The following is a 23,218-nucleotide window of genomic DNA, read 5'->3' on the forward strand; positions in this document are numbered from 1 at the left end:
AGGGTGTATAGAGAGTGTATGAGTGTATTAGGAGTGTATAGAAGTGTATGAGAAAGGGTGTGTATAGAGTGTAATAGAAGGGTGTTAATTAGAGGAGTGTATAAGAGTGTATAGAGAGTGTTAGAGATGTATAGAATAGAAGGGTGTATTAGAAGTGATAGAGTGTATAGGAGAGTTATGATGATTAGAAGGGTGTTATAGAAGTGTTATAGAGAGTGTATAGAAGGTGTATAGGAAGGGTGTATAGAGAGTGTATAGAAGAGTGTAGAGAGTGATAGGTGTATAGGAGTGTATAGAAGGGGTATAGAGAGTGTATAGAAGTGTATAGTGAGTAGAAGGTGTATGAGGTGTATAGGATGTATAGAAGGGTGTATAGAGAGTGTATAGGAGTGTATAGAGAGGGTGTATAGAGAGTGTATAGAGTGTATAGAAGGGTGATAGAGAGTGTATGAAGGTGTAGAGAGTGTATAGAGGGTGTATAGGAGTGTATAGAGGTGTATTAGAGAGTGTATAGAGTGTATAGAAAGGGTGTATAGAGAGTGTATTGAAGGGTATAGACTAGAGGGTGTGAAAAACCACAGGCAGCAGTCTCTCATCTAACCACTGTCATAGAGTGACTGGACTCTAGATTCTTTAGAGGTAGTGCTGAGCGATTAACCAAAATTATTATTATTATTTTTTTTTATTAAACAACTAATTGACCGATGTCGGTTCGATTTTTTGGTGTGTGAGAGATCAACTAATTCATGAGAGAAATCAAGTCAAGAACTATGTGGGATGCTGGACTGAAGGGAGTTTAATCAAATATTCAACCTAGTTCAGTGCAGAAACGTGCATGTTTCTTCTGGCTCGGGCAGAGACGGATGAGAGAGGAAGAGGTGAAGCAAGAGGTTTTACTCTCGCCAAAATCTGTACAAAATAAGCCCAATGAGTTTCTATGGGCTTATTTTGGATGCAAGCTTGTCACCTGCCTTCCCGCCTTTGGGAAAATGACTCCCATTGTAAGAGTGGAAGCATGAGCATCTTATCATTATATACAGATCTCTGGACGGATACACTTTTACACCTGCTACGTTAGGTTAGATACACACAGACCGCATAGACTGCATGAGAGAGGAATGTACAAAACACAATGACAAGAGGGACAGAGAGTTTGTGAAAGTATGCCTTATCTACTTTATTTATTTTTATTTAACTAGGCAAAGTCAGTTAAAATTAAAAATAATAAAGTCATCAAATAAAACAAAGTAATATACACAACTTTAATATTTTATTGTTTCATAATAATTTCCTATTTTTCAATTGATGTCTACCCAATGTGGACCTGACAGAGAAAACTGAATATTTTCAATGTTTTGGCAATTGAATGTTCACAATTATTCGTTTAGAAATTTCCATTAAAAAGCTCTAAAATCATTGTACTGTCAATATTTCATGATGCATTTAACGTAAAAAAGGATCAAAACCGAAATCGAAAAACCGTTATTATTTTGTAATAATCTAACTGAAACCGAACCAACCTAAAAAAAACACTAATAGCTCAGCACTATTAAGCAGACAGGTTAGAGCATTATTCTCTCTCTCTCTCTTTCTCTCCGTTTCTCTCTCTTTTCATGTAGTGTCCATTTATTATGGCCTATATGCGTCCACAGTGCTGTGTGTGTGTTGTAGCGCTGGTCCAGATAAAAAAACAAAACACTATGGTTCCCTGAAAGCTCTCAGATACATTAGCACACTCTCTCACACAAAAACAAAAAAAACTTGCATCCTTTCCACTTCAAAAAAGCCTTTCATCAGACCACCTGGTAGCTGACACCTGCCTGCCTCCCTGCCTGCCTGCCTGCCTCCCTGCCTGCCTGCCTGCCTCCCTGCCTGCCTGCCTGCCTCCCTGCCTGCCTCTCTGCCTGCCTGCCTGCCTGCCTGCCTGCTCTGTCTGTCTGTCTGTCTGTCTGTCTGTCTGTCTGTCTGTCTGTCTGTCTGTCTGTCTGTCTGTCTGTCTGTCTGTCTGGTTCTGTCTGTGTCTGCTGTCTGTCTGTCTGTCTGTCTGTCTGTCTGTCTGTCTGTCTGTCTGTCTGTCTGTCTGTCTGTCTGGTCCTGAAATAGAACAGGCTGTGTTATACTGTAACAGAGAACACAGAGTACCATCTACGTGTGTGTGTGTGTGTGTGTGTGTGTGTGTGTGTGTGTGTGTGTGTGGTGTGTGTGTGTGTGTGTGTGTGTGTGTGTGTGTGTGTGTGTGTGTGTGTGTGTGTTCATGACAGGAAATATGAAGCCATAAGCAACCATCAAGGTCACATTACTGCATCATAACGACAGGTACACATCTCTCACTGCATTCACAATGACATTCACTTACAGTGAGTAACCTACATACAGTGGGGTCTGAAAATTATTGACACCCTTGAGCAATTATCATAAATGACAGTATAAAATAAATCATTCAAATACTGATCTATATTGTATGATAAAAAAATGGAAAATTATAGTATTTTACAATTGCTCAGAGAAAGAGGTTTTGTTTAAAAAGTTTAACTTTTTTTTTTAAAGGCAGGGGTCAAAATTATTGACACCCCTAAAGAGTCTAATAAAAAAAGTCACCAAAAGTGTAGTTTTTGGTCCCATATTACTATCACGCAATGACTACATCAAGCTTGTGACTCTACAAACTTGTTGGATGCATTTGCTGTTTGTTTTGGTTGTGTTTCAGATTATTTTGGGCCCAATAGAAATTAATGGGAAATAATGTATTATGTCATTTTTGAGTCCCTTTTATAGTAAATAAGAATATAATATATTTCGAAATACTTCTACATTAATGTGGATTCTACCATGATTACGGATAATCCTGAATTATTTGTGAATAATAATGAGTGACAAAGCTACAGGTCAAAGATCATAATCCCAAGACATGCTAACCTCTCACCATTACCAATAACAGGGGAGGTATGATCTTTGACCCTCTGTAACTTTCTCACTCATCATTATTCATGATTAATTCAGGATTATGTGTAGTCATGGTATTTGAATTATACAATGTCTTCTTACCATGCAGTCTGATCTAACATGGTGAAGTTATAGATCAGATTCTACATGGTCTGCATGAAACAACAGACTCATCAACAGTGTTGGGGAACATTACGCTTAAAGGTAACTCGTTACGTTGCATCGTTACTTGCATGACAAGTAACTCTCAGGAGATACCTTGCGTGTGTCGGGCATTCATTCTTATGCCCTATAGAGGGCAAACACTACCTTTGAATGGCTTGCATAGCCTACTGTCTGTAGCCTAATTTATCATTCTGGGCTATACCAACTTAAGTAATAATGACAGACGCAATATCTCTTTTACAATACTTAAAATGTATGATTTTGTTTAATTATGTACACAGAAGTATAAACATATTGAAGTATAAACACATGTTTACGCAAACAAGAAAATGCTCATCCAGAGGCGGCGCTCCTAGTGGCCGGGGACTTTAATGCAGGGAAACTTAAATCTCCTTTAGCTCATTTCTACCAGCATGTTAAATGGGCAACCAGAGGGGGGAAAAAACTCTGGACCACCTTTACTCCACACACAGAGACACGTACACAGCTCTCCCTCGCCCTCCATTTGGCAAATCTGACTCTATCCTCCAGATTTCTGCTTACAAGCAAAAACTAAAGCAGGAAGTTCTAGTTATTCGCTCAATAAGGAAGTGGTCAGATGACGCAGATGCTAAGCTACAGGACTGTTTTGCTAGCACAGACTGGAATATGTTCCGGGATTCTTTCGATGGCATTGAGGAGTACACCACATCATTCACTGGCTTCATCAAGAAGTGCATCGATGATGTCGTACCCACAGTGACCGTACGTACACACCCCATCCAGAAGCTTTAAAATCTTGCACAAAATGTACCCTTTCAATAACTTGTTATAAAAATACATGGATGTAGAGGACATTTTCTGTGATAAAGAAGGAGAAACTATTATACACTTTTTTTATGAGTTTGACTCTGTGAAGTTATTTTGAAGCGTGTATCAATAAGACTCATGTATTTACAATGGAGGACGTCATATGTTATTATTAAAATGAAAACAAAAGCACTGAGTGAGTCGTTAATTTCTTCATTCTCTCCGGTAAATTTTAGAGACACAAAAACAAATATTTGAAATCTGTCCCTGAATGCAATATATTTTTAATTGAAATCCAATATCTAATAAAATCTCTAGAACTAGTCAATAACAAAAAGAACACTGTATTCTTAGAACACTATCATAAGTTTACACAACTGTTTACACAACTGTAACCCCTGGCTTTTTATATATTTTTATTTATTTTCTTTTATGAAAATTTACTTTTGAAAGTCAATCCTTGTGATAATTTTTTTTAAACTTTTAATGCTATTTTATGTTTATACAGAAAAAATATACATGTAGTGATGTCTTATGTCCTCCGACGAACCATCAAACAGGCAAAGCATCAACACAGGACTAAGATTGAATCGTACTACACCGGTTCCGACACTCGTCAGATCATGGCAGGGCTTGCAAACTATTACGGACTACAAACGGAAGCATAGCCGCAAGCTGCCCAGTGACACGAGCATACCAGACGAGCTAAATAACTTCTATGTTTGATTCGAGGCAAGCAACACTGAAGCATGCATGAGAGCTTCAGCTGTTCCGGACGACTGTGTGATCACGCTCTCTGTAGCCAATGTGAGTAAGATCTTTAAACAGGTCAACATTCACAACATACAGCGCATGTACTCTGAGCATGCGCTGAACAACTGGCAAGTGTCTTCACTGACATTTTAAACCTGTCCCTGACCGAGTCTGTAATACCAACATCTTTCAAGCAGACCACCATAGTCCCTGTGCCCAAGAACACCAAGGTAACGTACCTAAATTACTACTGACCCATAGCACTCATGTCTGTAGCCATGAAGTGCTTTGAAAGGCTGGTCATGGCTCACCTCAACACCATTATCCCAGAAACCCTAGACCCACTCCAATTTGCATACCGCCCCAACAGATCCACAGATGATGCAATCTCTATTGCACTTCACACTCCACAAAAGGAACACCTATGTGATAATGCTATTCATTGACTACAGCTCAGCCTTCAACACCACAGTGCCCTCAAAGCTCATCACTAAGCTAAGGACGCTGGGACTAAACACCTCCCTCTGCAACTGGATCCTGGACTTCCTAACGGGCCGCCCCCAGATGGTAAGGGTAGGAAACAACACACCTGCCACACTGATCCTCAACACTGGGGCCCCTCAGGGGTGCATGCTCAGTCCCATCCTGTACTCCCTGTTCACCCATGACTGCATGGCCAAGCACGACTCCAACACCATCATTACGTTTGCCGACAACACAACAGGTGGTAGGCCTGATCACCGACAACGATGAGACAGCCTATAGGGAGGAGGTCAGAGACCTGGCAGTGTGGTGCCAGGATAACAACCTCTCCCTCAACATGATCAAGACAAATGAGATGATTGTGGACTACAGGAAAGGAGGACCGAGCACGCCCCCATTCTCATCAATGGGGCTGTAGTGGAGCAGGTTGAGAGCTTAAAGTTCCTTGATGTCCACATCACCAACAAACTATCATGGTCCAAACACACCAAGACAGTTGAATTTGAATATTGAAACAATGTTGCAAATGTCGGAGAGACAGACATCAAGGTTTATACAAATCTCCGCTCTTGAAAACAAAATGTTAGTCTAAAAGAAATTTGAGATAATGTCTAGATGCTTTTTATAGTGGAGATCAAGTTCATAAAGTGCTTGGCTGGCTGATGAGACAGTAGTGCACAGTGGATTGTGAAATAGACACCGGCATTCAGGATTAGATTCTAACGTGTTTCTTTGTAATGCTTTAGCCCCAACACTGCTTATCAACATTTAGTAAAACCACGGTATGAATTAAACATGAGACATTATGTGGATATATTGAAGCAACATCTCAAGACATCAGTCAGAAAGTTAAAGCTTGGTCGCAAATGGGTCTTCCAAATGGACAATGACCCCAAGCATACTTCCAAAGTTGTGGCAAAATGGCTTTAGAACAACAAAGTCAAGGTATTGAAGTGGCCATCACAAAGCCCTGACCTCAATCCTATAGACAATTTGTGGGCAGAACTAAAAAAGCGTGTGCGAGCAAGGAGGCCTACAAACCTGACTCAGTTACACCAGCTCTGTCAGGAGGAATGGGCCTAAAATTCACCCAACTTATTGTGGGAAGCTTGTGGAAGGCTACCAGAAACGTTTGACCCAAGTTAAACAATGTAAAGGCAATGCTACCAAATACTAATTGACTGTATGTAAACTTCTGACCCACTGGGAATGTGATGAAAGAAATAAAAGCTGAAATAAATCATTTTCTACTATTATTCTGACATTTCACATTCTTAAAATAAAGTGGTGATCCTAACTGACCTGAGACAGGTACATTTTATTAGGATTAAATGTCAGGAATTGTGAAAACTGAGTTTAAATGTATTTAGCTAAGGTGTATGTAAACTTCCGACTTCAACTGTATTTACATTTCTGTCATATGAAATACTGGCATGTGTGGTGACCATTAGACCTTTTTTCCCCCACTCCTTTCCCACTAACTGAAATATCACTGGTTCGAATCCCGAGCCGTCTAGGTGGAAAGAAATATGACGATTTGCCCTTGAGCAAGCACTTAACCACAAGCTCTGGATAAGAGCGTCTGATAAAACGACTAAAATGTCATAATTCAGTTTGAGTCGTCAGGCAACGATTGCAGAGCCTCCTGAAGTAATAATAAATAATAATGTATTCAACTTTAATAGCGCTATTCATTACATAAATAATCTGTGTTTTAAAGCAACTTTAAAAAGACAAGTAATTTAGAAAAACAACAACAACGACATCATACAGTACATGAGATAGAAAGTCATGAGAGAGTCAGGAAAGTGATGGGCAGCTAGATGACTTGTATGGAGGGTTTGTGTGAGAGATGAGTTATGAGCTTGTGACAGAGGTTACATATGAGGTAGAAATGAGGTCAACACTCCTGAAGACCATGGACCTGCAAGACCCATTACTTACACAGATATTAAGAAAACAAAACAAAAATGTGTTACACAGTGCACACACTGCGGGGTCGGAAACACCCGGATGCATCCGGATTTCAGGGGAAATGGAAAGAGAGTCTATGATGCGACTTCAGATTTTCTTAGGGATAGGAGTCCCGCTTCCGGTGAAACTGGAGGGCCCACAATTCAAATAAATAATCATAAATATTATGGATTTTAAACATTTATGTACATATAAGTGTCTTATATCGGCTGAAAGCTTAAATTCTTGTTAATCTAACTGCACTGTCTGATTTACAGTAGCTATTACAGTGAAAACATGCCATACGATTGTTTGATGACGGCACCCCACATCAAAATATTTTTCCACCAGCACAGGTTTCATACATTCACAAATAACGATTAAATATTCACACTAACTTTTTGAAAATCTTACTCTGATTTGTCATTCAAAGGGTTCCAGCTATAACATGTAGTTTCCTTTTGTTAGATAAAATCCTTCTTTATATCCCCAAAAGTCTGTTTAGTTGCCGCCATCGATTTTAGTAATCCACTCGTTCAACATGCAGAGAAAGAAATCCGAAAATCTACCCCTAAACTTTGTTTCAACAAGTCAAAATACAATTCTATTTACTCCTCAGATACCTTAAAATGTAATTAAACTATAATATTTCTTACGGAAAGAAGTATGTTCAATAGGAAACCGATTTTAGCAGGTGTGTAATGTCTTCATGTCGCGCGCAAACACGAATTTACAAGACTGTGTCCTTCTGCTATAACTGATATTTCTTATTCGTTTTTTAAGTTACACACCTGAAACATTGAACATAGACTGCTGACACCCTGTGGAAGCCATAGGAATTGCATCCAGGGAGCTAATTTCAATATGACCTTACTCTTACATTTCTAAGAGGATGGTTTCTCAAAAACAAAAAATTCTGGTTGGTTTTTCTTTGGATTTTCTCCTACCATATTTATAGTGTTATATTCTCCTACATTATTTTAACATTTCTACAAACTTCAAAGTGTTTCCAGGGCCTGAGCTACAGGCAGTTTATTTTGGGCACGTCATTCAGACAGGAAGTGGAGAAAAAAGGGGCCTAGCCCTAAGAGGTTTTAACAAAGCAACACTCCAGTTTAACTCCTCCTCCACATTTACTTGATTGGTTCAACAGTGCAGAAGACGGCTTCTGGTATGGCGCAGAGCTGATCAGTCACATCTTTTTTTTTTAGGTCCGCTACAAATTTGAAAGAAATCCTGAAATAAGTTCACCCTTAAGCTTAATGTACCAGGAAAGGCAGTAATAGTGTATTAGCTTCTGAAACCCACAATGCCGACAAAGAAAAGTCACACCAAAAAGTCAGACTTAACGAGTGAAAGTTTAGAGTCTGAGGAAGAAGGCGCCATGCTAGCTTCATGTGCTAGTGGTGGAAGCAGGACTGAGGCGATAAACAAGTGCAGTGCCATTAGCTCCAAAGATATCCTCAAGGCCATCAAAGATATGAATACAGAATTCTCTACAAATCTGAAAATGTACTGTCTGCAGTGGACAACGTTAAAAAGGAAGTCAAAGAATGTGCTGGGCAAAATCTCTCAGGCTGAGGTACGCATCTCTGGAACCGAAGACAACATTATAGCCCTGCAGGCAACGACCACCACTCTTGAGGAAAAGGTTGAATCGCTTACCTATACACTAGTTGATTTGGAGGGCCGCAGCAGGAGATCGAACTTGAGACTAGTACATCTCCCCAAAGGTGCTGAGGGGAGCGATGCTTGCTCATTCCTAGAGTGGTGGCTTCCCGAGGCTCTGGAGATGGAGCCAGAATTTATCCGTTATGAAGGATTTAAACTTAATAGAGATTTGGAGAGAAATTAAACCAGATGATGTGGAATACTCCTGTTACTCTAGCACTCACCAGACATTCCCAAATCGAGAATTTTTTGATCTCTGCAGCATTACGCTCTAAAATTGAAGATTGCTTCTATGATAGCATTGTCATCTCTAACCACTCTCCGATTCTAATTTAGTTGGTGTTCCACCTAAATGGCACTTCCAACCTAAATGGCTGCAAGATACAAGTTTTACAGAATACATTGGACAGCAAATTGACCTATACTTTTCAATGAATACAGCACAGACTTCAGCTTGTACTAGATGGGAAGCCTATAAAGCTTTCATAAGGGGTCAAATTATAAATTTAATCAGCTCCAAGTCAACAAATACTCGTCAAAAAATGAAATTACTTGAAAACAAAATTAAAACTCTGGAGAGAGAAATGTTCCTCACTAACTCCACAGGTGCACACAAGGTGTTGCTCTTGCTCAGGGCTCAAAATAACATAATTTCTGCAGGTAGAGCTGCAACAAGCTTAACGAGACTTAACCAATCATATTATGACTAGGGCGAAAAAGCTGGGAAGCTGTTGGCCTGGCGAATCAAACAGCAGCAGGAAGAGAGGGCAATCAATTCAGGATGCAGGGGGAGCTGTGACGGTAGACCCTCGGGAGATGAACAATACCTTTAAATCCTTTTATGAAAAATTATATGTATCAGAGTATCCTCCTGAAACTGATACCCAGGCTAGTTTTTAGATAGATTCATCTGAAATATTGGGAAACTCCAATCTAAGGACATTCTTAATACTGAGCTGACTGTGGAGGAAATGTTCAATGCAATTGATAGTATAAAGGTGGGGAGGGCATCTGGCCCAGATGGGCTGCCCATTGACATCTACAAGAGATTTAAGAACAAACTGCACTCCCCTCCTGGAGATGTTTTTGAAATCTTACGAAACTGGTCTCCTGCCCCCTTCTTTAAGAGGAGCTCTGATCACTCTGCTCCTAAAACCTGGAAAGCTGCATACCAAATGTGATTACTATCGTACTATTTCACATTTGAATTCTGACACTAAGGTTCTTTGTAAAGCACTTGCGGGGAGGTTGGAGGGTTTTCTCCCGGATGTGCTGGGTAGAGACCACAATGGCCTTATTCAAGGTCGTGAAGGATTTCATAACGTTAGGAGAGTGATAAATGTTCTACATGCTAGATTTGGGTCATCAGACACTGTGATCTTGACGCTGGACCAGAGAAGGACTTCGACAGGGTTGAGTGGCCCTACCTTTTTGAAGTGTTAACTCGTGTTGGTAAGAGCTTTTGTAAATAGATGAAGATACTATATACAAATCCCACTGCAGAGATCCTTACTACTAATTCAGAATCTAAACCTTTTGACATCTGCAGGAGTTCTAGGCAGGGCTACCCTCTTTCGCCTCTCCTGTTTATCCTAGCCATTGAGCCTCTAGCCATAGCTGTTAGGTCCCACCCCAATAGTTCAGGTATCAGAATAGATCAGATGGAACATCAAATTGCCCTTTATGCAGACAATGTAATTTTGTTTCTTACAGACTTGTGCAATTCCATACCCGCAATTCTGGACCTAATCAAAGAGTTTGGGGCGTTCTCAGGATACAAAATAAATAATGCAAAATCCTCAAATATGATGCTAAAGGAGGAGGAAAGACGTAGACCTACACCTCTGACATCTTTTTTTAATGCAACGGAATGCTTTACATATCTCGGCATTCGTATTGCGCCAGAGATTGACCCCATAGTCTCAACTAACTATGACCCTGTCGTAGATTCAATAACTCAATCGATAGATGGATGGTCATCTTCACCTATATCTTTATTTGGCCGGATTAACATTCTCCCAAAACTGTTGTATCTATTTCAGAACATTCCCTTGCCGCCACCTCCATCCCTCTTTCTAAGGCTTAAAAATATGTTTATGATATTTATCTGGAATAACAGATGTCCCAGAGTTCACTTGTCCTTATTGTACCTACCGTATGACAGAGGGGGGCTCCATTTGCATTAATATCCAGTGGTACTACTGGGCAGCTCAGCTTCGCACTCCTATGTACTATTTTACCTCCGTGTCTCTCCCTTCGTGGATGGAGATGGAAATGTCTTCAGTTGTACCCAAATCACCCCTTAACCTCTACATTTACTCAGCTGATAACAAGACACACCTTTGTTTTTAATACGATCAACGTTTGGTATGAGGTGCAGAAGTTCCTTGGTGAAACGCATTCTTTGTCATGTTTTAGTTCTATCTGAGGAAACCACAGTATCCCTCCTGGGAGAGCTGATCCGGGTTTCCAACTATGGTCCAGCAAGTGTTCAAGGAAAGTTCGAGACCTGTATAAAGAAGGTCTTTTTATGTCATTTGAAGAACTCATAGCAAAATATGACATTCCTCGAAAACATTTTATTTTTATTTTTTATATTTGTTATATTTACAGCTAAGGAGCTTCCTCACGGCTGCCCAAACCAAAATCTAACAGAACCCCTTCTGTCCACTTTAGAAAATACCATCTCAACCCATTGTAATGGTAGGGGTAGAATTTCAGCTCTATACAATATGAGTCTGGCTCAACCGAATCCTCTGGGCACAAACTGAACTCTTGGAAGGAAGATATTCGGGAGGACATAGTCTTGGACGATTGGGATCAGTACATGTATTAAGGCTCAGACACAGACTGTGAATACTCGGCTAAAACTATTGCAATACAATTGGTTGATGCGAACATATGTAACCCCTGCTAAGTTAAATACGTTTAATAGTACAATTCCACATATATGCTACAAGTGCAATCACTTTAAAGGATCTCTGGTTCATTGTCTGTGAGACTGTGAGAAAATTCAAGATTTTTGGAAGGAGGTATCACATATGATATCCCAAATAGTATCAGTAAAATTGCCTCTCCATCCCAAAGTGTTTATCCTGGGGTTCTACCCAATCAATCCTCATCTAAAGAACCAAGTACAAACACTTGTGCTTGTTGCAAGCAAAACGCTTGATAGCTCTTGCCTGGAAAAGTGTGAACAGGCCTAGTATTGCCCAATGGCTTAGGGGAATGTCGTCTTGCCTAACAATGGAAAATATAACATATACGGTTAAGTGTAAACAAGACACATTTGAAAAGGTTTGTGGACCATTTGGGGATTTTGTTGAGCAGAGTGATGTGGGTGAAATATTGGCTAACGAAGGGAACTCTGGGTAGTGTACTATGATTTGTGTGCATGTGGGGTGGTGGTGAGAGATATCCGATTGGCTTGTGGCGCTGTGTTTCATCTGAAATTTGTCCCGAATACGTTCTATCCTATTAGATCAGACCACTGGAAAATGTAATTTTGGTGGTTTTATGCTTCTGTAACACTTCTTAGATGTTTTATCATTTATTTATTTTTTATTTTTTGTTGCTGTTAACTTTTGATGTGGTTTTGCTGTTATTTTTTTCATGGCATATTTTTGCTTATTTCTGTCTTGTTAAAGAAGAAAAATCAATAAACATGTTGTTACATTTTTTTTTTAAACAGTGCAGAAGAGAACCTCCCCCAACAGTATATATATTTATTTTACGCCTGCTACGTTAGGTTACACACAGTTTACTCAAGGAGCTACAGCACTACATCACACCTGTTATAATAAAAAATATAGACTAATCTTCCATTGATTATTTGAATCAAGTTAGTGCTAGGCTGTAACAAAACCCTGCATCCACAGAGTGGAGGTTCCCTACTGGACAGGCTGTGTGAGAAGCCCTGGAGTGTACAGAGTAAAGCCCGACATCATCAGCCCTCTCACATGTGACTATTCACTTCACAACCCTGCACTGTTGCTCTGTCCACAGGGGTAAACAACAACTGCTCTTACACAGACACACACGAATACACACGTACACACACACACCAGTGTTTGGGTGGCTTATCAACAACATGACTGAGGTCCTGTAGGGAATAGAATGAGCTCATCACCAGGGCTTCAACACTCAATAGCATCAATGATACCTTCTAGTACCATGAGAGAGAAAGGCGAGAGAAAGAGTCTCCCTCTCTCTATCTCTCATCTGTCCTCAACTCATGATACAGATCTATAAAGGCCATTCAGTTATTAGGCCGTAACGACAATAAGCCATCGTATATCATTACACTTCACAAGGTACGGCTTCACAGGCCTCCCTCCCACTGTGCTAGACAGTTACGTAAACGTGGGTCCGAATCGGCCCCATTCAGGCCTGATATCCATTGGAATGGACGATCCACAATGTGAACGTGAACGGTTACCTCAGCCTCATTGGAAGTGGTGAAAGGAGTTCAGTAAGGTGATGACGTTGCGTCGGTCTGCCCTCATGCTTTACTCACAAACACACACAGACACACAGACACACAGACACACAGGCACACAGACACACAGGCACACAGACACACATACACACAGACACACAGTGTGTGTTGACATGCTCCTCATGTTTACAACCCGTTTCTCAGATGTCCACATTTCATCCAGTCCAGCCAGCCCTGTCACGTCACATGTTACTTTGTCACTAGACTCTCGGTGACACCCTTTGCGAAGTCCGTTACCCCTCTGTTATATGACCCACATAACACTGTGTCATACTGATGACATTACAGATGAGAGATGTCAGTCGGCCGGTCAGTTAATTAATCAGTCAGCTTGTCTATCGATCAATTAGTCAATAATGTTTTATTTGTATAACGCTGTTTGTACCCTGATACATTTGTCACATAATCCATAACAGCAACCCAGGCCTATGCCCTCAGAGAGCAGAAAGTACACCTACCAAACAGTGTCAAACCTATGCCTGCTTTATTAAGCATGATTGAGCCTCAGAGGGTTCAAAGTGTCACTTAAGAGTTTTGAGCAATGAGTTCATAGAACGGTCGTTTGACAAAATGAGTCCTTTTTTCATCCTTTGGGTATTTTAAGTAGAAGTTGCACACCAATATTGGTTTTTAAAAGCCTGTTATATTAAATGAAGTGCCTTTTAATATAGACCACATGGAGAATTCAATAAATCAGATTTTTTATTTGAATAAAGACTTGCTAAAGTGCCAAAATTCTGCATTTTGATTTGTCTCTCTGTGCACCATCTATGTGACTTCTCTGAAGATTTAAACCTATTAATTAACCCCAACATTTCTACAAGTTTTCACCTTCATTATAACGCCCCTAGTTATGTTGTTGCTTTGACTACGTTATTTCTGAAGATGATTATTTAATGTGATTAGTGATTCATGTTAAAGCTGGCATCCTTAAAGAGATAATTCCGGGATTTTGGCAAAGAGGCCCTTTATCTACGTCCACAGAGTCAGATGAACTCGTGGATACCATTTTCGTCTCTGCGTGCAGTTTGAAGGAAGTTGCTATCTAACGTTTGTACAATTGCTAACTAGCGTTAGCGCAATCACTGGAGGTCAGTGCACTAAAGTTAGTTAGCATTGGCTTGCGAAACTACCTCTAACATCTGTCATACTGGACGCAGATACATTCAAATGGTATCCATGAGTTCATCTGACTCTGGGGAAGTAGACAAAGGGCCTCATTGCCAAAGTCTCGAACCATCCCTTCAATGGTGAAACAGCCAAAAAATAACAGTGGTGGGGGGCAGAAAAAAAGTCACAAAAAAACCTGTTCCTCATTTTAAGGTAAACCATTTTGCGTGAATTCTCATTTTAATATCGTGAATCTATTCCTTTTAAAATATTTTTTTTCAAATGAAACATTATAAACATCTAATAGTCAAATTATAGTGAAAAAGCAGGTGAGCCGGTTCTACTCTTTTTTGGCAATTCTCTGGTGTTTTGTGGTAACAAACCCTGTTACCCATAGATAGACTGGCTATAAATGTTTTAACAATTACATGTTTTTTTTGTGAAGCTTGCAGTAGCCCTTTCCTGCAGTCAAATGACTAGTGGCCTCATATGTGGATTGTTATTGATATTTTATATATATATATTATTTTCTTTTACAGCCAAAAATCTAGTGTTTCTATGCCCATTTAAATATATATATATATTTCAGTCTTCTGTGACGTATATAAAGTGTAATATTGGGATGCAAACTCAAAATGTAATTCATTTCAACTCTATATCTGACATGGTACAGGTGTCTTCTTTTGTAAGCCCATAACCATGTGTGTGAGGTGTATGTTTTGGTTTCAAAGTAGATTTGTTTAAGACTACCAAGAAACACTGTGTGACCCTGATTTAGCCCACTGCAGTAGAAGGTTAAATTGCCCCTCTGTTGCACACAACTAGCTTCCATTCACCCTGTCACAAGAGGATTTATGGCTGATTTAAGGTGAACTGGTCAACCCTGTTACTTTATTTGGCAGTTAATAGGCACTTACTATAGTCATTTTTCTTATTTAACTTCTTGAGATTGAAAACATGTTTTTAATTAAGTTGAACATGTGCTCATCATGACATAATGCTAAAATTATGTTATGTTAAAAAACGTACACTACCCCAAAGGGTGAGGGTTAATTATAATGTTCTTATCGTGCATCGCACTTTCACCATGGTGTCACTCACTCACTCAATCACGCTCTCACTCACCCTAAACCTTTCAGAAATGAAAAGTTGTTGTCATGATGACGCCAACTGACAAATCTTACCAGACTAGAACTTCCATCTCTATATTTTATGTATGATCCGATGAATCACTCCAGGAATGCCCGAGCTACCTATAGGGTATGCCCCCAAAACAAAACAAAACCCGTTTGCTAATTCTACCTCAACACACTGACTGCACATAGATAGATAACAAACAATAATAAGACCTTCCATGAACACAAAACGTTATTCATGAATGGTATCAGTCTAGCTATCCCCCCACGCAAGACGGAATAAGCTTCATGGATAATTGGTTTTAATTAGGAGCAGCTAATTGATACGATACTACAATGTTTGGCCTTGTGAACAGGTCAGGAATTCGGCTGAACAGAATACAGGCCTACGTGAACTGATTGATTCATTCCCTGTGATTGTGAAAGAGCGAATCTATCTACCTTGACACTGGTGTGACTGGTCTGGGTCTCCGCCTCGATGCAGTTGTGTCCCCGGCTGTTCTCTCTTCTCTCTCGTTGAGAGTTGGTTCCGGAGTGCCTGCTCTGGTAGGTGATGACGGATGAGATGGTATCGGCCGCGTCCGTCTTGATGAACAGCCCATGTAGGGTGGCCGCGGTGCCCTGCGAGATGGTGGTGGTCTGGTGCGGAGAGTTGGACTCGTCCGAGTCTCGGCAGTAGATCACACCGCTCTGGGAGACGTGGATGCTGGGAGCGCAGCCCATGCCTCGCCGTGGGTCTGGTGCCAGCTCTCAAATGACAGTAAACAGCGCTGAGTTATCGCTCTCGCCGATGTCTGGCGCTGCGGCCGCTGTTCTCTCCGAGCATCGGCTGCTCCTGGTTGTCTCTCCCCAGTGGCCGGTTGAACACATCAAGGGGAGAACGAAAGCTCCTTCATCTCTCTAGTATCGCCGCTGAACCCTCGGCTCTGTTAATTCATGCATGCTCTCGGCTCCTCGATTCGTTATGTGGAGCTCAATGTGATTTCCTCTGCGATCTGTCCTGCTGCTTCTGCGTTTCACATTCAGTCGTTCAGTGAGAAAATAGCACCATTTACGTTATTATAGACTGCAGCATATAGGCGTTATGTAATTCCATCATGGCTCGCAATAATGTCGATTAATGAAATGATTTTCTCTAGCCTATAGGCTATAGCCCAGCCTGCGAACGTAACCATCTGTAACCACCAGGATGTCCTTATATTATGTCAAACAAAGACGCTCCTGTTCTCATCCTATCCAAATCATATTTGATTGGAAGACAAACGCGCATGAAATCGCTGGATCACACTCGCTCATGTCTTCACTATCTGGCCATCGCATTTCGTTGGCCTTAGGTCTCGCTCTCTGTCTTAGGTGGTCCCGTGTGGCTCAGTTGGTAGAGCATGGCGCTTGCAACGCCAGGGTTGTGGGTTCATTCCCCACGGGGGGACCAGGATGACTATATATGAACTTTCCAATTTGTAAGTCGCTCTGGATAAGAGCGTCTGCTAAATGACTTAAATGTTAAAATGTCTTCTCACTCTCTCTCTCTCTCTCTCACTCTTCAATTCAATTAATTTCAAACGACTTTATTGGCATGGGAAACATATGTGTACATTGGTAAAAGCAAGTGAAATAGATAATAAACAAAAGTGAAACAAACAAAAAAAATGTACAGTAAATATAACACTCACAAAAGCTCCAAAGGAATAGAGACACTTCAAATGTCATATTAGGCCTACATACAGTGTTGTAACGATGTGCAAATAGGTGAAGCACAAAAGGGAAAATAATGATTGTATAGGCTGCTGTAATGTCATCCGCTCCAGTGCGCACCATCATAGCCGGTCACCACTGGTCAGCGACTGGAAGACTGGAATAATATCCATAGGTGTCCAAGTAGAGACGTCCGACAAAACTTAGTAACACATGCACTAATGATCTGTAAATGTGTCTCTAGGCTATCAATTATTGTCTATTTCACCTGCCACTGCAATCATACACATACACAAACACAGAAAATAACAAATCATTTGAATTTAAAACATTTGTGTGTGTGAGAGAGAGAGCATGTGAGAGAGATTGTGTGTGTGTGTGTGTGTGTGTGTGTGTGTGTGTGTGTTTCATATGATAAATCCACAATAACTTCTCCAGGCAGCAGCTGCCCTTTTACACAGATATTGGACCAGCTTACCTAAGTATCCTACCCTGAACCATTTACAGGAAAAATGTAATAAAAAATAACCTTAGATTAGTGTCTAGGTAGGGCTAATACTTATGCAAATGACAAAAAAGCAATAAAACTGTCCTGCAATAAAACTGTCCTAACCCATTAAAATCTGTGAAATGTTCTTGACGGACAGAGAACATGTATTCAACATCCAATGAATAACATGAAAAAAAGCACTTCCGACTACTTAGAGTGTACATAGCACGCAAACATTCATGCGCACAGTGGTGGAAAAAGTACCCAACTGTCATTCTTGAGTAAAAGTAAAAATATCTTAACAGAAAATGACTCAAGTGAAAGTGAAAGCCACCCAGTAAATTACATACATGAGTAAAAGTTGAAAAGTATTTGGTTTTAAATGTACTTAAGTATCAAAAGTAAATGAAATTGCTAAAATGTACTTAACTATAAAAAGTACAAGTATAAAATGTATATAAAATGTATGGAGAGCCAGGGGCGCACTCCAACACACAGACATAATTTACAAACAAAGCATTTGTGTTTAATGAGTCTACCAGATCAGAGGCAGTAGGAATGACCAGGGATGTTCTCTTGATATAAGTGCGTGATTTGCAAAAAAAAAAAATCCGTCCTAATAAGCATTCGAATTGATACCCCAAAAACGACTTAAGTAGTAATTTAAAGTATTTTTACTTAAGTACTTTACACCACTGCACGCACACATGCACACAAACACGTGTCACACGTCGCGTCGCACCCATCTCACATGTAGCTGGATTATAGAAGCAAAACAGAGAAATGATGATGTGACATGTAAATCAAGGTCCATAATGTAGTTGTTCTGATATCTTGATTCTATTTGTGCAAACCAACAATATAAACTGTTTTTCCATAACAACCAGCTTCCCTCAGACCACAAACCATCATGCAGAGTAGACACTCTCTCACCATGGCAACAGGTGTTTACATTACATCTCCCATATAGTATCCCGCATCAGTGACATGTATGCAAGAGGAAAGTATGATGGTCTAGTCAGATAAAGTCAAATCGTATTGGTCACATACGCAGAATACAACAGGTATTCTATATACACTATATACCGTGAAATGCTTACTTACAAGCCCATTCCAAACAATGCAGACTTAAAAAGTAAGACAAATATTTGCTAAATAAAAAAGGAAAAATAGTAACACAATAAAATAATAATAACGAGACTATATACACTATATATACAAAAGTATGTGGACACCCCTTCAAATTAATGGATTCAGCGATTTCAGCCACACCCGTTGCTGACAGGTGAATAAAATCCAGCACACCGCCATGCAATCTCCATAGACAAACATTGGCAGTAGAACGGCGTACCAGTACCTAGTCAATGTGCAGGGGTACAAGGTAGTTGAGGTAATTGAGGTAATACAATATCTACATGTAGGTAAGGGTAAAAGTGACTAGGCAATCAGGATAGATAATAAAGAGTAGCAGCAGCGCATGTGAGGATTGTGAAACTGTCTGTGTGTGAGTGTGTGTGGCGTTAATATGCATGTGTGTGTGAGCGTATGTAGTGTGTGTATCTGTGTGTGTGTGTGTTGGAGTGTCAGTATGTGTGAGTGTGCATAGAGCCAGTGCAAAAAATAAAGATACAAAAATGAAGAATAAAGGGGGTAAATATAAATTGTTTGGGTGGCCATTTTATGAACTGTTCAGCAGTCTTATAGCTTGTGGGTAGATGTTCAGGAGCCTTTTGGTCACAGAATTGGCGCTCCAGGATCGCTTGCCATGCGGTAGCAGAGAGAACATTCTATGACTTGGTTGGATGGAGTCTTTGACACCGCCTGGTATAGAGGTCCTGGATGGCAGGGAATTTGACCCCAGTACATGTACTGGGCCGTACACACTACTGTCTGTAGCACTTTGCGGTCGGATGGCGAGCAGTTGCCGTACCAGGCCGTGACGCAGCCAGTCAAGATGTTCTCAATGGTGCAGCTGTTGAACTTTTTGAGGATCTGAGGGACCCATGCCAAATCTTTACAGCCTCCTTAGTGGGAAGAGGCGTTGTCGTGCCCTCTTCACGACTGTGCTTTTGTGTTTGGACCATGATAGGTCCTTAGTGATGCGGACACGAGGAACTTAAAGCTCTCGTCCTGCTCCACTACAGTCCCGTCCATGTAAATGAGAGCATAAACAGCAGTGGTACAGTTATACTTCCTACTGTACTGAAACTGTCACTTACTGATAAACGCAACAGCTTGCGACCGTCTTGTCAGTGTGTACTAAGCCGGATGCAATGGAATTCACTTCATGTGTATATACTGTATTCTAGTCAAGTCTTACCCTATGTAACTACTGCTGTACACACCTTTTCTATTCATACACTGCCCATAATGTCTATACACACCATCATATACATTCATATTCCGGACTCTGACATTGCACATTTCGCTACACCCGCAATAACATCTGCAAAATATGTGTACGTGACCAATAAAATTTGATTCGAATTAGGACTACTGGAAAGCTGTTGGCCACCTAAACAGAGTTTCCACTGTGAGCTCCTGGAAACACACTCCATAAATCCAATCATTAATTGATTGATGAGGAAGTGTTGGGTAATGTGAGCTATCTATATGTGTGTAGGTGATACAGTATAGCCTGCACCTTTAAAGTCCAAAGGTCACATTTATTACTGACTTGACTTGTTTGGTTTTGTACACATGGTTAGTGTTCAGGGACTTGAGAGTCGTTGAAAGAGAGAAAGAGAGGGGGGGGGGGGGGGGAACTGTGGATGTCTTTGAGGCATGAAGTGCCTATTGCCTGGCAACTAGCTTAGACATAGTGTAAATCCTGTCTCTTATACACATCTAGATGTGTATAAGAGACAGGTTTTGAGCTACTGTAAATCAAACAATACCAAGGACAAAACAATCAAATTCTTGGCACAGTGGGGAAACACTGCATGATTCCCTTAATCTGATTTGAACCAAATTGTGTTTTAGGATGATTATAACTAGGTTATAAAGTGTAACAGTGGGGTTACATCCACACATTAAGACCTTCAAACGTATCCCTAAATTATAATACAACCATGTATCCTGAGTGCATATGCACAAAACAGGAAGGAACATACAGTATGTATTGCTACAGACTCATTCACATTTCAGTAGGTTCACCTTACTTACTCCGAATGCTGCCCCCTGCCGGCAAGGTCGCCTCTCTGCACCAATGATTACAGTTGAGCAGTCTGTTATAAAATACATCTCTCTCGATTGAGTAGGCCAAAATGTCTGTCACCAAATCAGTTTAGGGGTTACATTTCTTTCCATTATAAAATATGAAAACTATATGGAGCTTCCAGTAGCCTATGTAAATTATGCATATAGTGGCAGTTTAGTTAAGTCAATTAGCACACTTATCCAGAACGACTAACCGGAGCAATCATGTCGAAGTGCATTGCTCAAGGACACCAACAGATTGTTCACCTATTCGGCTCGGGGATTGGAACCAGCGCCCATACGGTTACTGGTCCAACGCTACCTATAGTAAAATAAATTACCTTACATAATAAAAACAGTACACATTGAAATTCACCAAACGTATTTATAGGTCAATTCCGCAACGTTTCTTATCAAGAGCCATTCGTGGTAAACCTTAATCAAATTCCACAACATACCTGATGGGTTGAATAAAAATAACATAATCAAGTTGGCCTGCATCTCTATCCATACACGTATTTCCCTGTACGTTTTCTGGATTACAACTCAAGCGCAAGACAGACCTCGTTTTCTCTTCATCAGTATTAACGGTTTACAGTTGCCTTACCTTTTGCGGTCCATTGAACAATTCACTTTCCTCTGTCGAAGTCCGACTCATGTCTTGAACCAGGGTTAGGTCCTTTACGAGTGGTAAAACGTTGGGATGAATAATTCCTGTCTAGAAACGCGCGAAACTGCATCCGCGTTTCTCGGTCGTGCTGTCCATCGAGTTGACCGATGGATGGCGGAGGACCCGAGAAATTGGCGATCTTAAAGACGGTTATAACTTCTGAGAAACTTTTTCGGCTCCGCTTCAGGCGGGCAACAGGAGTCCGTCCGTGCAGTCCTAATGCCAGCAGGTTTTACGCGGGTGCTTATTATGGCCATGGAAAAGTGCATGTACAGGTAACTAACGTATTTATTCAAGTAAAATACAGGCCTACAACAATGACATCTCTTGTACTGCAGACAAAATCAAAGCAACATTTATTAGGCATGATTGTACAGTTGATAGATTCCGCAGGCAGCCCACAAACAAACAGTTGCTTTACAAGGAGGTTCTTTAGCATCTTAATTTTTTACAATTTAAAATACATTACCCAATTCTGCTTCCGCCCTTAGGCCATTCGTGACACTGCACAGTTCTAAAGGGAGACTGCACCGTTCTAAAGGGAGACTGCACCGTTCTAAAGGGAGACTGCGCCGTTCTAAAGGGAGACTGCGCCGTTCTAAAGGGAGACTGCACCGTTCTAAAGGGAGACTGCACCGTTCTAAAGGGAGACTGCGCCGTTCTAAAGGAGATGCGCGTTCTAAGCGAGACTGCGCCGTTCTAAAGGGAGACGTGCACCGTTCTAAAGGGAGACTGCACCGTTCTAAAGGGGAGACTGCACCGTTCTAAAGGAGACTGCACCGTTCTAAAGGAGACTGCCACCGTTCTAAAGGAGAACGCGCCGTTTCTAAAGGGAGACTGCACCGTTCTAAAGGAGAACGCCACCGTTCTAAAAGGAGACTGCCACCGTTCTAAAAGGAGACTGCGCCGTTCTAAGGGAGACTGCACCGTTCTAAAGGGAGACTGCCCGTTCTAAAGAGAGACTGCACCGTTCTAAAAGGAGACTGCCACCGTTCTAAAGGGAGACTGCACCGTTCTTAAAGGGAGACTGCACAGTTCTAAAGAGACTGCACCAGTTCTAAACGGGAGACTGCACCATTCTTAAAGGGAGACTGCGCCGTTCTAAAGGGAGACTGCACCGTTCTAAATGGCGAGACTGCACCGTTCTAAAGGGAGACTGCACCGTTCTAAAGGAGACGACTTGGGGGACTGCACCGTTCTAAAAGGAGACTGCACCGTTCTAAAGGGAGACGGCGCCGTTCTAAAGGGACTGCGCCGTTCTAAAGGGAACTGCGCCGTTCTAAAGGGAGACTGCACCGTTCTAAAAGGAGACTGCACCGTTCTAAAGGAGACTGCCACCGTTCTAAAAGGAGACTGCGCCGTTCTAAAAGGAGACTCGCCGTTCTAAAGGGACTGCACCGTTCTAAAAGGAGACTGCACCGTTCTAAAGGAGACTGCACCGTTCTAAAGGGAGACTGCACCGTTCTAAAGGGAGACTGCACCGTTCTAAAGGGAGACTGCGCCTTCTAAAGCGGACTGCGCCGTTCTAAAGGAGACTGGCCTTCTAAAGGAGACGCACCGTTCCTAAGGGAGACGCGCCGTCTAAAGGGAGACTGCACCGTTCTAAAAGGGAGATGCACCGTTCTAAAAGGAGACTGCGCCCGTGCTAAAAGGAAGACTGCGCC

At 41.1% G+C, this 23,218-nt stretch overlaps 1 protein-coding gene across 1 annotated transcript in view; it reads right to left on the minus strand.

Moving 5' to 3' along the window:
• The window catches only part of LOC111963913 (high affinity cAMP-specific and IBMX-insensitive 3',5'-cyclic phosphodiesterase 8B), an 85,117-nt gene extending 68,331 nt beyond the window's left edge, over positions 1 to 16,786 (minus strand). Inside the window, exon 1 of the mRNA XM_070443553.1 lies at positions 15,943 to 16,786. Coding sequence (XP_070299654.1) covers positions 15,943 to 16,224 — 282 coding nt within the window. The 5' untranslated portion in view covers positions 16,225 to 16,786. The remainder of the gene's footprint in view (positions 1 to 15,942) is intronic.
• Positions 16,787 to 23,218: the final 6,432 nt, after the last annotated feature.

The sequence above is a fragment of the Salvelinus sp. IW2-2015 genome, linkage group LG5, assembly GCF_002910315.2.
Source record: "Salvelinus sp. IW2-2015 linkage group LG5, ASM291031v2, whole genome shotgun sequence".
Classification (NCBI taxonomy): Eukaryota; Metazoa; Chordata; class Actinopteri; order Salmoniformes; family Salmonidae; genus Salvelinus; species Salvelinus sp. IW2-2015.